This window comes from Danio rerio, chromosome 13 (assembly GCF_052040795.2).
Source record: "Danio rerio strain M-AB ecotype USA chromosome 13, GRCz13ab, whole genome shotgun sequence".
NCBI classification, from domain to species: Eukaryota; Metazoa; Chordata; class Actinopteri; order Cypriniformes; family Danionidae; genus Danio; species Danio rerio.
In genome coordinates this window covers 30,208,336-30,225,000 of record NC_141033.1, presented here as the reverse complement: position 1 = coordinate 30,225,000, position 16,665 = coordinate 30,208,336, and the positions used below count along the sequence as shown (strand labels likewise).

Here is a 16,665-nt window from a genome sequence, read left to right as displayed (position 1 = left end):
CCAATGCCCACCTGCTTTGAAACACATTCTGTTCGATTGGCCCCTTAACAAATACCAGTCATTTTTATTGGCCTTATATTAGTGAACTTTCACAAAGTAATTTCGAGAAAAGCACGTGATATGATTGACCACAGCTGGTCCCTCATCTATAATCATTGGCCAATCAGATTAATCCAAACTCACTATAAGTAGCCTAGCAAAAATTACACCCTTATCTTCATTTTCTGAAGAAACCCCCACCCACCCCTTCTCACCCTTTCTTACTTTACTATGGGGAACTCTCAAGAAGTACATGATCTAATACTCCACTTACATGCTTAATCGACCAGGCGGAAGCCCTGGGCTCAATTATCTTCGAGCTCAGGGTTCTCTCCCGGGACAGCATGCCAAACCTGCTAACATTTGTCAAACAATATCTAAGTGTGAACTCTTGAAATTGAATACAAATCCACATAAACGCAATTATCCTCCTAAGATCATATTCAGCTTTTTTTTTTTATAACTAAACATATTAACAGCAGCAGTATTTATAATCTATTTTGAACACTTCTCAATGTGCGTTATGTAAGACTTCCCAGGTGCTCAAAAATTAACTGGAAACCAGTCCAGAAACCCATATGCACACGGCACTCTTCCATATACTGTAACATGCCAACAGTAAACAGACGTCCAGCATCACAAAAGCATTGCGACTCTCCCTTTGTGCCTGTGTGTGTGTCTGTGTAGGAGTGTGTTTTCAGCTTTATATGTCATGATTGCTTCCTCAGTCTGGAAGCTAAATGTATCACAAACGTAGCGACCTCTTTCTGGCTTTGCTGGTGGGTCAAAGCTGAACATATTTTGGTGTGAGGTCTTGGCTGCAGGTCAAACTTTGGAGTCCTGATATTCAAGGAGTGTAAACAGAGCGGGTTTTGAGGAGGACTTTGGGTAGTGTAAGCTGGCAGCTTAAATAGAGAGCAAATGTGTAAACTCTGGGAATTTTATGTGTGTTTGTGTGTTTTAGGGGACTGGGAGTGCTGTCCACTGGACCCCACTGCGTGGCATGTAAGTATTTTGCACCTTTTTAAAGGGATAGTTCACCCAAAACATCATTTACTCAACCTTCACTTGTCACATCCCTGTTTGAGTTTCTTTTTTCTGTTGAATTTAAAGAAGTTATTTTGAAAAATGTTGGAAACCTGTAACATTGTTTTTCCTACTGTGGAAGTCAATGGTTACTGGTTTCTACCATTTTTCTAAATATTTTCTGTTGTGTTCAACAGAAAAAGGAAACTTACAAAGATTTGGAACCACCTGAGGATGGGTAAATGGTGAGTACATTTCAATTTTTGGGTGAACTGTCTCTTTCATTTTAGAATATGTAGAAGAAAATATAGGGCTGAACTGTATTTTGTACATTATGAGATGATTAGATGATGGTATTGCTGTTTTATAGCATAACATTTAAGCATTTTACTATGCTCTCATCTGATTGGCTGAAAGGTACGAGTAGTCCTGACTCTAGCAGGAAAGTCTCAAAAGTACACACACACGTATCCAGGGGGAGTCGTACGTGAAAGAGGATTTGCACATTCTCATTCAGGATGAACTCGCAAGTTTTAAACTTTCAAAACTTTTTGTACACTCTTATACATTTGCAAATGGTGTTTTGCATTTGTGAAACGTATTTTATGAAAATCTATTATTATTTTGTGCACGTGAAATTTTTTTGTAAATATAAATAAATATTTTACGCACGTGAATTTGGTTTCATGCACGTGAATTTGTCTACGCGTGTGTACATCGTGTCTTTTGCGTAAATTTCTTTTGAGACTAATCTGATTCCTTATTTTACTGACAATACTAAGATTTTGAGTTTAATTCTGAGTAAATGCATGTTATGAAATGCATGACTTACTGTAAATGCAATGTGCTGTAAGTCATTTTGAATAAAAAAGCATTTACCAAATGCATGACTATCAATGCAACATCATGCAAGTTTACTTAAACCGTTGGTAAATATATACTTCATATTTTTGCTTACTATTAGCCTGTGCAGTCTTAAAGATTAAAAGTAAGTGTTCATAATTTTTAAAAATAAATTTTCTTATTTTTTTGTTGATCTTTTTTTAGAATCATTTGCAGCAGGAGGTCCCATAACATATTGTCAGCAGAACCATTTAAATGGGAAATATTTACTTATAGGACCCCTGTATTTTATACGTTACTTTAAAAGGACAAACAAAGATGGCATGGTTCAGCCAAAATTGAACATTTTCACACCCTGGTGTAGATGTAATGTTGTTTGGCCTTCTTCAGATCACAAAAGGAGAAATGTTTTTAAATGCCCTGCTCTTTTTTATCCTTATGATGACAGTGAATAAAAACCTGTCTGTTTAAAAGCACACCAAAGAATCAAAGATTAAACCCACATGCCATGTTGAATTTTGTGAACTACATTCATTCATTTGTAGCAGGTGAAAAAATGTTTCCTCTATATGTGCATTAATAACCGTTAATCCTCAAATGCATACCTGGCAACTCAAAAATAGCAGCCCTTGAGTGTCTGACAGCATGTCACATATTAAAAGAGTGAATTGTCATTTATGCCCACATCTGAGAGAAGTACTTAGAAGTGTTTGGTGTGTGTATATAGTCAGTCAGTATAACATTTACAACTAGTTTGTATATCACATAGTAAACATTTTTGCCCGTTTTTTGGGGAACGCAGAAATTAAAAAACCTAAAAAAGAACAAAATCTGGGCTACTTTACGTTAATTTTGGGCAGATTTTGAGTTATCAGAGGGCTGGAAATTTTTCTTGGAACTGAAAAAGTTTTTTTCTTGGACAACTCTGCTTGTCATGCAGTTTGATGAGAACCAAAATTAAATTAACTATTTACAGCCTTGTTCATTCTAACAAAAAAAGACACACAGGTTGTAAGAAATCATGAAACACTGAAATGCAACAAAATACAATAAATTTAAATAAAGTACTTTGTTCTCTGAAATAAATACATCTTGTATTCACCATAACAACTGTCTCTTACATTAATTTGTAAATTTAAATTTTTAACATCATCGGACAATCCTGAGATATTTCAATTGATAAAGAAACAACACAGTTTCAGGCGGATTACTTGCCGTTAAACTTCATGTAATAATAATAATGATTTTTCAAAAATTTTACTTGATTTTTCTGAGGGAGTCTGAATTAACTATGGTCACAATATTTGAAATATTGTAATATACTGCAAGTAATATGTTAAATTATTACATTTGAGCTGGTTCTTGACATCATGTGTGGTCATTCTGTGATACTTTTTTTAAATTCTCCTTCTGTGGTTCAAAATAGAATAAGTGTTTACTGCATTAGACCAAAACTGAGGAGAGTGAATGATGACTCCGTTTGAATTTTTAGGTGAACTATACCTTCAAAATGAGTTTGTGTGTGTGAACGCGTGTGAAGGTTAGGTAAGGGTTAGATGTAATGGGATGGTTCTATCTCTGATGGGATTAATCTCTGCCTTGTCTCTTTAGCATCCGGTTACATGGCAGCCCTCCAAAGAAGGTGATCATTTAATTGGCCGAATCACTTTGAGCAAGAGAACAGCCATGCCAAAAGAGGCCGGGGCTCTGCTAGGGCTAAAGGTGAGGGGAGAAACACTCACATCAACATATCGCATTAACACAAGTGTTCCTCTACACCAGGGGTTTTCAAACTCTGTCCTGGAGTTTTGGTGTCTTGCAGATTTTAGCTCCAACTTGCCTCAAGACACCTGCAAAGATGTTTTTAAAAAGCCTAGTAAGAGCCTGATTAGCCAACCCAGGTGTATCTGATTGGGGTTATAGCTACAATCTGCAGGACACCTCTACACAATAAAGAAAAACATGCACAGATAAAGCTTATTGAAGCTTTCAAGAATTTCAGGATTGATTTGTTTTGGTACAGGTGGTCGGGGGGAAGGTTACAGAAACTGGGAGACTTGGGGCCTTCATCACCAAAGTCAAGAAAGGAAGTCTAGCTGATGTAGTGGGTCATTTACGGGCTGGTAAGTTCAGTCAAAAAACTAGCAATGTCGGTTTATTATTGAGTCATTCATTCATTAATTTACTTCAGCTTAGTCCCATATTTATCAGCTGTCACTACAGCGAAATAAACTGCCAACTACTATTACCGGCAAATGTTTTATGCAGGGGATGCCCTTCCAGCCACAACCCAGTACAAGGAAACACCCAAACATACTCATTCACAAATACACACTTATACTCTATGGCCAATTGTTGCTTACTCAATTCACTTACAGTGCATGTCTTTATAATGTTGGGGAAACCGGAACTGTCAGTTTATTAATCTGTTATTTTATTATGTATACTTATTATTTAGTATGCTATTCTCAGTTAACAACTGCTGGATAACATGCTCATCTTTGAATCACCTTCACCTCCATACACTAAAATACACACTTATATGTAGCCACTGTTTTTGACTGTTTGGCATCATGTTGTGAATGAATAATACATAGGTTAGTCTATTTTCCATTCAACCTGTTTCGTTACTGTCAGCTTTGCAATTTTGACTGTTTGTTGCCATTTTAAGAATGAATAATATGTAGGTTAGTCTATTCTTCATTCAATTCAAATAATTGGCAAATAATTGGCAAGTTAGTGAATGCTCCATCAGCTCTATTCAGCTGTTTTCGTTTCATTCAGTCTTGCATTTAATTAAATAATTAATTGATTATTACGGTTTAGAACAATACTTTTGTGTCTAACTGTTTATGTTTTCTGCCAAGTATTCATGTAATAAGAAAGTTAAAGTATATGTGTCTATAATAAGTAGGTTGAAGAAGCTATTTTCCGTTTAAACATCTAAAGCCTGCTGTTTAGTCTAGGACTATAGCCTTAATGGTTCAGCCGAAATGAAAATTACCTTATAATTTCCTCTCTTTTCACTTTTTCCAAACCTGTTTTTGTTGATCACAAAGAATGTTTTTTATGAATGTTGAAAAAAGCAGCTATTGACTTCCATAGTATATTTTGTTCCTACTATAGATACCAATGGCTCCTTTTTTTCCCAACGTTCTTTAGAATATATATTTTTATAGACGTTTAGAACCACTTGAATGTGAATAAATTGTGAGGAAATGTTAATTTCTGGTTGAGCTATCCTTTTCAATTGCAATTACAGTATATAACACATTTATGCATCCTAATAATTAAGTTTAATAATGGAGTAATAATGGAGTTACTCCTCAGAAATGTTGAAAATCATTAATGAATGTGTTTATTAAGTAGCAATTTACTTTTACTATTATAATAATGAAGTTTATTGTGATAACACACATTTTGTCTGTTTGTAGGTGACGAGGTGCTTCAATGGAATGGTAAATCATTACCAGGATTAACCAAGAAAGAAGTTTACAATATCATCTTGAATTCCCAAGCAGAACCACAAGTTGAATTAATAGTATCAAGGCCAATTGGGTAAGTCTTTCATCATAAACTTGACTGGTTATCTGACTTTTGCTTAACTAACGCAAAGCACACAAAGACAATCGGTAAATGAGTGTTTAAAAACAATTCACAAGCATTCAAATGGCTGTTCAACAGATGTTTAAATGTGTCTGTATTGTGTTTAGTTCTCATCGTGAGCCTTTATATTCTCCTTTGCTCTGTCCTCCTACCTCTTTAAAAAGATATATTCATTGATTTCTTTCCCAACCTTTGCAAATATGGTATAAATCTTAGAAGCAAGTAAAACAAAGTCTTAAGAGGTGATTTAAGGACTTCATCTCTGAATTCTCTCCTCAAATGCATGTTTGTTTTATATTGCTTTAAAATAAATGCCACTTTGTTTTTATTCAAATTTAAGTATATTCATGTGTTAACTGTAGCTGAAATGTCAAATACTTTCAAACACCGATGTTAGTAAGATGAAATAAATTGCCATTTTTATTTACAAGGATACATTCAATTGATCAAACATCTGAATTAAAGACATTTATCATTTCAGATGTATTCTGTTTTTCAAATAAACTCTGTTCATTTAAACTTTATTTTTCATCATGTTTCCAAAATGAGATGAAATCAAATAAAATAAGCAACAAAACTGTTTTAATTTTTTTGTAATAATAATGTGTTTTATGGAATGCCAAATCAGCATTTTGCATGATGTAAAAATTGGCAAATCACTATAAAGTGTGATTTATTCAGCCTAATCTCACGAGGAAACATAAGTATTTTACGTTTTTTCAGTTTAGTGGCTAATTCCTACAAATTCGTGCGAGTTCAGTGGTACAAAAATGTACGATTTAAAAAGGAGGTGTGGCACCTAACCCCACCCCTAACTTCAACCGTCATTGGGTGATGAGCAAATCGTACTAAATTGTACGAATTAGATCCTCGAATTCATACGATTTAGCCACTAAATCAAAATGTTACGAATTGCCGTGAGATTGCGTTGGATTTATTCTTTTTCTGCCTCTTTGCAATATTTTAAATAATATATAAATAGTACCAAAATCCCCTCTGTAAAAAGTCTTGTCTCTTATTTGTAAAAAAACAAAAAAAAAAACAAGCATTTTTATTAAACAATACCTCAAATCAAAGTTTGTTATTCCAAATGTAATAGAAGAATAGTGATAATTATCAGGTAATTCACTCTATTTACCTGCTGTGTTTAACCTTATATACACTCAACAGCCTTTTTATTAGGTACACTTGTCCAACTGCTTGTTAATGCGATTTCTAATCAGCCAATCACATGGCAGCAATTTAATGCATTTAGGCATGTAGATATGGTCAAGACGATCTGCTGCAGTTCAAACCGAGCAACAGGGATTTTAGGGACTTTGAACTTGGCATGGTTGTAGTTGCCAGATGACCTGGTGTTATAGAAACTACTGATCTACTTTTCACGTACTAACATTACTAGGGTTATAGAGAATGGTCAGAAAAAGAAAAAATATCCAGTGAGTGGCAGTTCTGTAATCGCAAATGCATTGTTTATGCCAGAGGTTAGAGGAGAATGGCCAAATTGGTTCGAGCTGATAGAAAGGCAACAGTAACTCAAATAACTGCTCATTACAACCGAGGTATACAGAAGAGCATCTCTGAATGCACAACATTGAGGCGGATGAGCTACAGCAGCAGAAACAGGAAACTGAGGCTACAATTCACACAAGCTCACCAAAATTAGACAAAAGAAGATTGGAAAAATGTTGCCTGGTTTGATGAATCTCGATTTCTGCAGCGATATTCGGAAATAGGGTCAGAATTTAGCATCAACAACATAAAAAGCATGGATCTATCCTGCCTTGTCTCAACGGTTCAGGCTGCTGGTGGAGGTGTAATAGTGTGGGGGATATTTTAGGTAATAGTAAGATGTACCTTATAAAGTGGCTGGTTAGTGTATGTGGTGTATATACAAATTAGAAGATAGTTAATAAAAATTTTGATAATATGTGCATTATTACTTTTTTAATTAATGTTTGATCAATTGAATACATCTTTGGTGACATTTGGTTTCATAAACAATAAATAAACCATGTGACTTTTGTACAGCAATGTGCTCTATTTTAATACTGACAGCTACAGTAGTAAGCTGAAAAATATCTAATCTTTTTTTCATTCAGTGATATACCAAGAATACCAGAAACCTCACATCCTCCATTAGAATCAAGTATGTATTCAATCGAATGATAATTGTGATCAATTGTAAACCCTTAAATATTTATCTTTAACACAATCTGGATGTTTTCAATAATTGTGCCTCTACAGCTGGTTCAAGTTCCTTCGAGTCTCAAAAGATGGAAAGACCCTCTATATCTGTCCTGTCCCCATCCAGTCCCAGTGGTCTTCGAGATGCTCCTCAGCTTCTGCCAGGACAGCTGTCGGTCAGGACACACTCAAGAAACAATGTCAAATCCCATTTTTTATGTTGTGCTTATAGATTTTGTTTATTAGCTGTGTGTTTATGTCTTGCAGGTGAAAATGTGGTATGATAAGGTCGGCCATCAGCTGATAGTCAACGTACTGCAGGCTAAAGATCTGCCACCTAGATCAGATACACGACCCAGAAACCCCTACGTTAAAATGTACTTCCTGCCTGATAGAAGGTATACATTTTCTTTTTTTTTTTTTTGGTAAAAATGTTGTGTTGTTTTTTTTCTAGGTCAAATTGACTACAAGGCATTTTTTAAATCTATAAAATGGATATTAAAATGCAACAAATCTAACATCTTATCTAGTTTGCCCTCGTTTGAAAAATCTGTTGTCAACAACGAAAAAAGGCTGTTCAAAAGTTTGCCTTTGGTTTTCTATAAAAATGCTAATTCTTAATATTTAAAATAAAATAAATACCATAAATATATATTTTATATTATTATGTATTTTTTAGATAATTGTGTAATTATTATGTAATCTAATATTTTATTTATTGGGATATTTCTTTATTGTTTTTATGTTAAAAAAATAAACATAAAATTATAATAACAATAAACGAAAAAATTGTTTCATTAACTTGTTTTACTGTTTTTTATTACATTTATGAAGAAACATGTAACACTGATAACTAGCTGAAATTTTAGTTTTGCCATTACTGGAATAAATAATTAAAATATAATAATAATAAATTGTAACGATATTCCAAAATACTACTGGTTTGTATTATTTGTTTATTAAATCAATGCAGACTTGGTGAGCGTAAGCGATCTTGCCAACCCCAATGTTTTCAATACTGTTGTAAATCAAACACAATATTTTACAATAAATTTATGAGTATTGATTAATTCTGATGTGTGCATAGATCAATTGTGAATTTCGTCTGTGTGTAATGTCTTTGTATGAATTTGTTTTCCTTTAGTGATAAGAGCAAGAGAAGGACGAAGACAGTGAAGAAAAGTCTGGAGCCCAAGTGGAACCAGACGTTTGTGTACTCTCATGTCCATCGACGGGACTTCAGAGAGCACATGCTGGAGATTACAGTGTGGGACCAACCCAGAATACAGGAGGAGGAGAGCGACTTTCTGGGAGAAGTACGATGCATATCTTAACCTTGTCCATTGATTCACAGAAAAAAATAACAGTCTAACTGTATGTTGCGAGGGTATATTTGTTGAAATAACTAACAACATATTTTATGAGTCAAAATGTTTTTGTTTTTTTTTTCACGGCAAAAATTAATATTAAGTAAAGAGAATTGTCCATGGTTTTGTAAATTTTCTTCCCTGAAAATATATCAAAATGTATCTTTTGATTAGTAATATGCATTGCTAAGAGCTTGATTTGGACAATTTTAAAAACAGTTTTCTCATTAAATTAAATTTATGAACCCTTGGATTGCACATTTTGTAAGTATAACTATACATACAGTACAGGATGTATGAGGGGTGTTGTGCGACGTATCTGAAGAGCGGGAAGGGATGAGGTAGAGAGCCGGTGCGTGACGTATCTAACAAACAGGGGGAGACGTAGAATTTCCAGGAGATTATCATTGGTTTGTGGGCATCAATCCATATGTGGGAGACTCCTGGAACTTCTGGGAGACTAGGGATGTCTACATCTGTAATTGGCTAAGTGGAATAATCAGTCTCTGCCATTAGACCACCGTTTTTTACCTGCTAAAGATAATGTTAGCTACTAGAAGCATTTTAAATGTGGAGTTTTGAACACCATAGTCATCAAGTCTTTTTCTAAAACACTTCACATTTTCGCCTGTTTTAAATTTACTACTATGCTGACACACAGGCGTTTGTATTTTTTTTCTATTTTGCAAAGGGCACAATAATTTGTATTTAAAGTGACAGTCACCAAAAAAAGTTTATTATTTCCTTTATTTTTCTCTGAAAATACTGGTACTCTATCACACTCTTCTGTTTGTGAACGTAGATCCTCATTGAGCTGGAGACTGCCCTGTTGGATGATAAACCTCATTGGTACAAGCTGCAGACCCATGACGTGTCCTCCATCCCACTGCCACATCCGTCGCCATTCCTGCCCCGCAGACACGGACACACAGAGACACCCACCAAAAAACTGCAGCGTAAGTCATGGCCTCACTTAAGGGAATGTCAACTAAAAGTTTACTAGTTTGTGTGCATTCTCTGACAGTGAGGAGTTTACTGAAGACCTGAGTATACTTTGTTTTTACGTGTACTGTAAATTGGTGTGCGCACAAGAGTAAAATGCACAGCCTTTTAAAGTTTATTCTATTTCATAACATGTAAGAAAAGAACATTGGACCTCTTTCACCAACCATTCTTATGAACAAACCTGTTCCTAAACTCTAATTATGCACTTTTTATTATGCACACAAAGGTTCAACCATTCGCTAATGTTTTCTTACGTGGATTTTGTCCTCAAGGTAGGCACCTTGACAGCCCCCCCACCCCCCCCCCAAAAAAAAACGTCAGAAATATTATTTAAATCTAAATATTATAAATATAAACAGTCAAAACTGTCAGTAATATGTTTTTGTTATTATTTACAAAGGAAAGAATAATTCCTCATTCACAATAGCAGCGACTTGGTAGCTGCCTGTCGCTCTGGGTGGCGATATACTGCAAACGCTGGTCTGTGTAGGTCTACAGAACAGAGAATACAACTGGCCTCTGAGCAAGCTAAACGAGGATCACGTGAGCTCTATTGGTGCTCCTATTGGCTGTCGCTCGAGAAAGTTGCTCTTCATCTGCAAAAAGTAGAAGGATTCTCAATGTCCATGTTGCTCGGTAGCAGACGGAGGTTGTCGCAAGTCGCTCACTCTCAGTTAAAATAAACGGTCACTTGTTGCTTTGCTGCTGCGAGTCGCTCGTAGTGTGAATGAGGCTTAAATAGTATACATTATAAAAATCTGCAAATGAATTAGCAAACAGTTAAGCCTATTCAAATGAATAGCTATTATAAAGAAATTGAATCAAATTATCAAATGTCAATAACCTTTTCTTTACTGTATAAGTTAAACATTCTGATGAAAGAGCAGCGAATAAATCTCTCATTTAGATTTTTCAATTGATTACATTAAATAACAGAGCTGTCACTTTAAAAATACACAGATCTATAATAATTGCATTCGGTTGCATTACTAACTGTTTATGTTCATTTAAGACCAAATTTGTTGTGTTTAAAAGAAAAACCACCAAGACCAACATCTTTAGATGGTATTTTTAAAATAATAATAATAATTATTATTATTATTAAATATAAATATAATAATAATTATTATTATGATAATGATCGTGATTATTATTATTATTATTATCATGATTGTGATTATTATTATTATTATTAATTGTTTCTTTCAGAAGATATGGTGATTGAGGCACATTGATTCTATATAGTATGAATATGAATAATATGAATCTAATTTGCACATAAAACATCCACCATGTTGTTGTTATCACATGACCTACCTGCATCATTATGTTGCTTCAGTTTTCTCCAACAGCCTCGTGGGACAGTAGGTTGTCCACTGTAGGCACATTTCAGCATCTCAGCAGAAGACTCTGCTTTCTGTTAGTGGTATTTGAGTTAAGTGCATATTTTTGCTTTAAAATACAGCTCGATTGTGTCTCACATGTTCAGTAAATTCGCCCCCTCAGTATTTTACAGATTTACAGAAAGATTAAGATGATGTAGGCAGCTTGATTAAAATAGATGAAGCTCCACTTTCCAAGATCTTAAGTCAAGCCAGAGGAAGAAAAATTTCTCAATTACTAAACTATATTTAAGAAAGAAGGTAAAGGACAGCAATCAAAAATTATTCGAACTTTAGCATATCTTTCAAGCCAAGGTCCTGGACTCCATCCAGAGTCATTAATATGTTTGGCATTGTCTTGTAATAGTCATGGTTTTCCATGTCCGTTTCATCTGTGTGTTCATGCGGAGGTATGTTTTTGAAGTGTGCTGCCTGTGAGTTATAGTGTAGGAGTGCGTGGCCCATGGGTACGGTTTAGTATGCTGTGTTATTTCTGTATACCTATGCTTGTGTGCATTGGTTTACATGTGTATCTGCGTGTCTGTCTGTACATCTGTGTGTATATCTGTATCTGTCTGTGCAGGCTCGCAGCGTATTACAGAAACTGATTATGATGATACTATTGGCGTAGTCGCCACAGGTGGGTGAGAGGGGCCAAGGCAATGGCAACCTTGGCGCTTCTCTGTGCTTTTTGTGCATTGCAGTTCCCCAAAAAGAGAGAAGCAACCAACAGCAGGCCTTCCCTAGGTCTGGAAGTCCCTGCTGTTGTGCTGGAGACAATGCACCTTCACTATTATTGTTACACATCTGACATGTTTTATTCCCTCAATCAATCTATACTAATAAACTAACCGTTAAAGTTGTGTCAATGGGATAGTTCACTCCAGCATGATAGTTCTGTTATCGTTCACCATCAGGTTGTTTACAAACCCATATAAAACCCACAAATAAAGATGATTTATAACATGTTGACATCTTTAAAATCAAGATACGACACACTATCATAAATATGAATGATATGCTTTAAAAATGATGGGTTTCACACTATTCCTTCATGTTGTCCCAACACAAATTATCACTTTTTTCAATCACACGACTGTCATTAACCTTCATTCACACAGGTATGTTCATTTAAATGCAACTATGACATTGTTTAATATGTGTTATAAAATAATTATGACACTTTTATGAAATCAATGACACAATTATAACGGCATCATAATAATCATGTTTATGACAGATTTATGACAAGTTATATTGTCTTAGTAATGTTGTCATGACCAAAACATTGAGAGGTTTTGTTGTCTAGGTATTTGTGTATGTCAACAAACACATCTCAAACCATGTCACATTTGCATTTAAAATGCCATAATTGAGTGAATGATGCTTAATGACATTGTCATAAGCATGAATCTTGCTGTTAGGTGAATTTTTTCAACTTAGAATTGGGGTCAAATATAGATTTGGAATGATGTAAGAGTGAACAAATAATGTCTGAATTTTCATGTTGGGGATACTTAACCCTTTAAATTGTTTAAATGTATATCTATTACTACAGGAAATGTGATAGACAGTGTTTATACACACTGGCTATACAGAGTGTTGTGTCTCCAGTGCTTTTCTTTGTAGTACAGTAGTGTAGATCTGCAGCATAACACACGGTCACACATGCATGATCACAATGGGGAAAATTAGGAAAAAGAATTTGGGACTGAGAGGACTGTGTGTTCTCCATGTGGTGCTACATGTTTTCTTTTGCATGGTAGAAGGTAGAAGGTTTCTGATGTTTTTGTGGTACACTGCCTTTGTGAGATACCTTGACTTCATTCTCCAAACCGCAAACAGAACTTGTCATATAATTTTGAGAATACTGGATATTTTGTTGTTCCTTTCCATCTTTAAATCTTTTTTTTAATGTTGCACTTCATTTTTTTTATTATTATTTTTGATTATTATTTAAGTTGAATTTGAAATGAGAATGAGTTTTACTATGTTTTAATAACTTGTGATATTTTATTTTTGCAATCTAGGATAAGTCAGTCATTACAGAAGGAAGTATTTGCTCCACAGGCCAAACTGACAAAATATTGTCACTTCTTCTTTTTTTTTTTTTTTTTACTAAATTAAAGTTAAATTTTTTAAGTATCATAAAAATAATAAAAGTCTATAAAGGCACTAAAATTAAGTATCTGAGTTGTAATGGTTTAGCTATTTTGTGTACCTAATGTAAAATGGATTTATGAGGTGAAATGGGATTGAAATATAATAAATGGCAATAAAAATGAAAACTTTTGACAAAAATAGCTTTGTTTGCTGAGCCAAAATGTTTTAAATATCCTTAGCGATGTACAATGCTTTGCAGTAATAAAAGAAAGTTTTGTCCACCCAAAATTTTTCTGTTATTTTCTATTGTTTAGATTTCTAAGCAAAAAGAAAATACCTTTTAGGCAAAACCGATTCATTCGTATTTGTATCAACATACAGAAATTACATAAAGTTCAAAATAAAAATTTTAGACCTTAAAAAGTCTTAAATTCCCTGAAATATTGTGTTGTTAAATCATTTTATACAGGTCTTAATTTTTTCCTTTGTCCATGTAAAGCTACATTCAGTATCATTCAATCTCAATAAAAGTTTTAACAAACATTTATTTTTTAACTTTTATTTATTCTATAAACTCTATTACATTATAAACTCTATTTAGCAACTCTATTTTTATTTATATAGTTTAATTATCTTCCTTACAATAACATTTGTTTTAAATAGTTTTTTTATGTTTTAACTGGGCCATTGGAAAAATACAGAGCCTTTAGTCTGATGTCTGAAATTTCATTCATAATGATCTTAAAAAGGTCTTAAGATGTCTTAAATTTGACTTGATGAAACCTGTAGAAACCCTGACATATTCAAAATAATAAAGGAAAGAATGGTTTATAAGAATGGTTATAACCAATGAAAAAAATTGTTCTGTTATATACTTGCTTTGATAAAATATTACAATGCATAATAAGCCATTTTATAAAACAGATTCATTATTCAGTTTGTATTTTTCAGTTTAGCTTCAAAATAACATAATAAAAACAAAAAAAATATCTTATAGTTTACCAATATCATATACAGTGCTTACAGAAAATCATCATACACTTCTGAAATAATTACTTTATTTTTCCTTTACAGCCTGAATTAAAATCATGCTTCAAATAACTTGTTCAGCCTTCTGACATGTTTTTGTAGCCTTTTCCTAACCTGTGCTTTTCTATTTTATCCCAAATGTCTTTTGAAGTAAAAAGTATAGAATTTTTACAGTATGGTATGATAATTTTCTAAAGGCTCTGTGTGGAGCTATACAGTATATAGCAGTGATATGATATAAATATGTTTGTTAGGAAAACTATGTGAAAAAAACATTATTTTGATAAATGAAATATGAGTGTATTTTTATTATATTTTATAAAATGTATTTTAATATATTTTGTCTATATTTTGTTTATTTGACTTATTTTGTTATTTCAAAAGAAGACAACATTGATACCGCAGGAGAATGAACAAGCTATTTCATTTTATTTAGCATGTTTTGTTAGATATGACCTAACATATTATGTCAGTCCTCTTTCATTTTAGATGGGTTCTAACTTGGGGAATGTGATTGAGAAGGCCAGTGACTGAATAACTACTAAACTTTATCCGCAGACTCTCCAAAATTGTAAAAAAAAAAAATTTATCTCTGTGTGATCACAGCTACAGAAAACCGATCCAGAGAAAGAGAACGAGAGCGAGACAGAGACCGAGCAACGACATTAGAGGTTCCTGACCAGCAGAGACCAACTCAGTATCGCTCTCGATCCGTGTCTCCACACCGAGACGAGGACAGGGGAAGATCCCGACCTCCAAATGTCCCAGCACAGAGGTACAACCAACATTCAGCATTCATCACACAGAGATATATGGTGATAAACAAATTATATAGCATAGGTGATGCAAATATGAATTACTTAATTAATTACTCAATCTCCTGAAACTTTTGTTTATCTTAAGAGCACGAGTGAAGATATTTTAGATGAAATCCGAGAGCTCTCTGATCGTCCTTAGAGAGTTATGGTCCCAAGATGTTCAAAGTCCAGAAAAGGAACCAAAAATATTGTCAAAGCATTCCTCGTGGTTCAACTGTTACGAATCAAAGCTCTAAAAAGAATAAAAACAACTGTAAAAATCGACTCTGTTTGACTTTGTCTTCTACATCAGGTCAGGGTGCGTTTATACACTTCCTGACAAAAGACTTGTCGCCTATCCAAGTTTTAGGAACAACAATTAATAACTTATAGTTGATCATTTGGTATAAGAAGTTGCTTATATGAAAAGCAAAGGACTCTAGATTACGCTTATTTTACCAAAATAAACTATTATCATGCATTGATTTTTAATAATTTAATTAGAACAGTAAGGTGTGACTTTGCTTCATTAATAACTTATTAAAAAAGTAATCTGGAATAGCAAAGAAGGCATTCGTGCTGGACTCTTAGAGTTCATAAAGATTCTTTGGATTCATCTTAAATGCCTCCTCCTTCATCTTACCCCTGACATGCTCAATAATGTTCATGTCTGGTGACTGGGCTTGCCAATCCTGGAGCACCTTAACCTTCTTTGCTTTCAGGAACTTTGATGTGGAGGCTGAAGTATGAGAAGCAGCTATCCTGTTGAAGAATTTGTAATGAGAAGAGTTTGTAATGTAATGGGCAGCACAAATGTCTTAATACCTCAGGATGTTGATGTTTTCATCCACTATGCAGATCTCTCGCATGGCCCCATACTGAATGTAACCCCAAACCATGACTTTTACTTCACCAAACTTAACTGATTTTTGTGAAAATCTTGGGTTCATGCTGGTTCCAATAGGTCTTCTGTACTATTTGTGATGATTGGGATGTTAAATAGATGATTCATTGGAAAACTCTGCCTTCTGCCACTTTTCCAAATGATCAACTAGAATTACTAGTAGTATGGACAATACAACACTTGGTTGTTGTGCTACTGATTCTAATGACAAAAAATTGCATTGTCTATACAGGAGTCAACATTTAAAGTGGATAAAGTTAAAGTAAATTTAATTTCTTTTTCCTAAGACAAAAATGTTTGATGCTCAATAGTTTTAGGACAACTTTGATACAATAATTTGATCCACTTGTGTGGCTATTGTAGTAAACATGACTTGA

The 16,665-nt window shown here is 34.0% G+C and overlaps 1 protein-coding gene across 50 annotated transcripts in view; it reads left to right on the top strand.

Moving 5' to 3' along the window:
* rims1a (regulating synaptic membrane exocytosis 1a) overlaps positions 1-16,665 on the top strand; it is a 132,226-nt gene that overhangs the window by 81,065 nt on the left and 34,496 nt on the right. For 25 of the 50 annotated variants that reach the window (XR_015506000.1, XR_015505997.1, XR_015505999.1 and 22 more), the window contains 10 exons: positions 1,004-1,044; positions 3,520-3,630; positions 3,932-4,031; positions 5,343-5,466; positions 7,617-7,663; positions 7,762-7,877; positions 7,969-8,099; positions 8,846-9,017; positions 9,871-10,024; positions 15,194-15,362. Coding sequence is in view for 37 of the 50 variants with exons in the window: in XM_087279441.1 (XP_087135567.1) it covers positions 1,004-1,044; positions 3,520-3,630; positions 3,932-4,031; positions 5,343-5,466; positions 7,617-7,663; positions 7,762-7,877; positions 7,969-8,099; positions 8,846-9,017; positions 9,871-10,024; positions 15,194-15,362 (1,165 nt within the window). In the remaining 13 variants the exon portion in view is untranslated. Of the gene's footprint in view, positions 1-1,003; positions 1,045-1,262; positions 1,311-3,519; positions 3,631-3,931; positions 4,032-5,342; positions 5,467-7,616; positions 7,664-7,761; positions 7,878-7,968; positions 8,100-8,845; positions 9,018-9,870; positions 10,025-12,038; positions 12,096-15,193; positions 15,363-16,665 lie in introns of all 50 variants that reach the window. The other 25 variants (XR_015505994.1, XR_015505992.1, XR_015505990.1 and 22 more) reach the window with 2 other exon arrangements.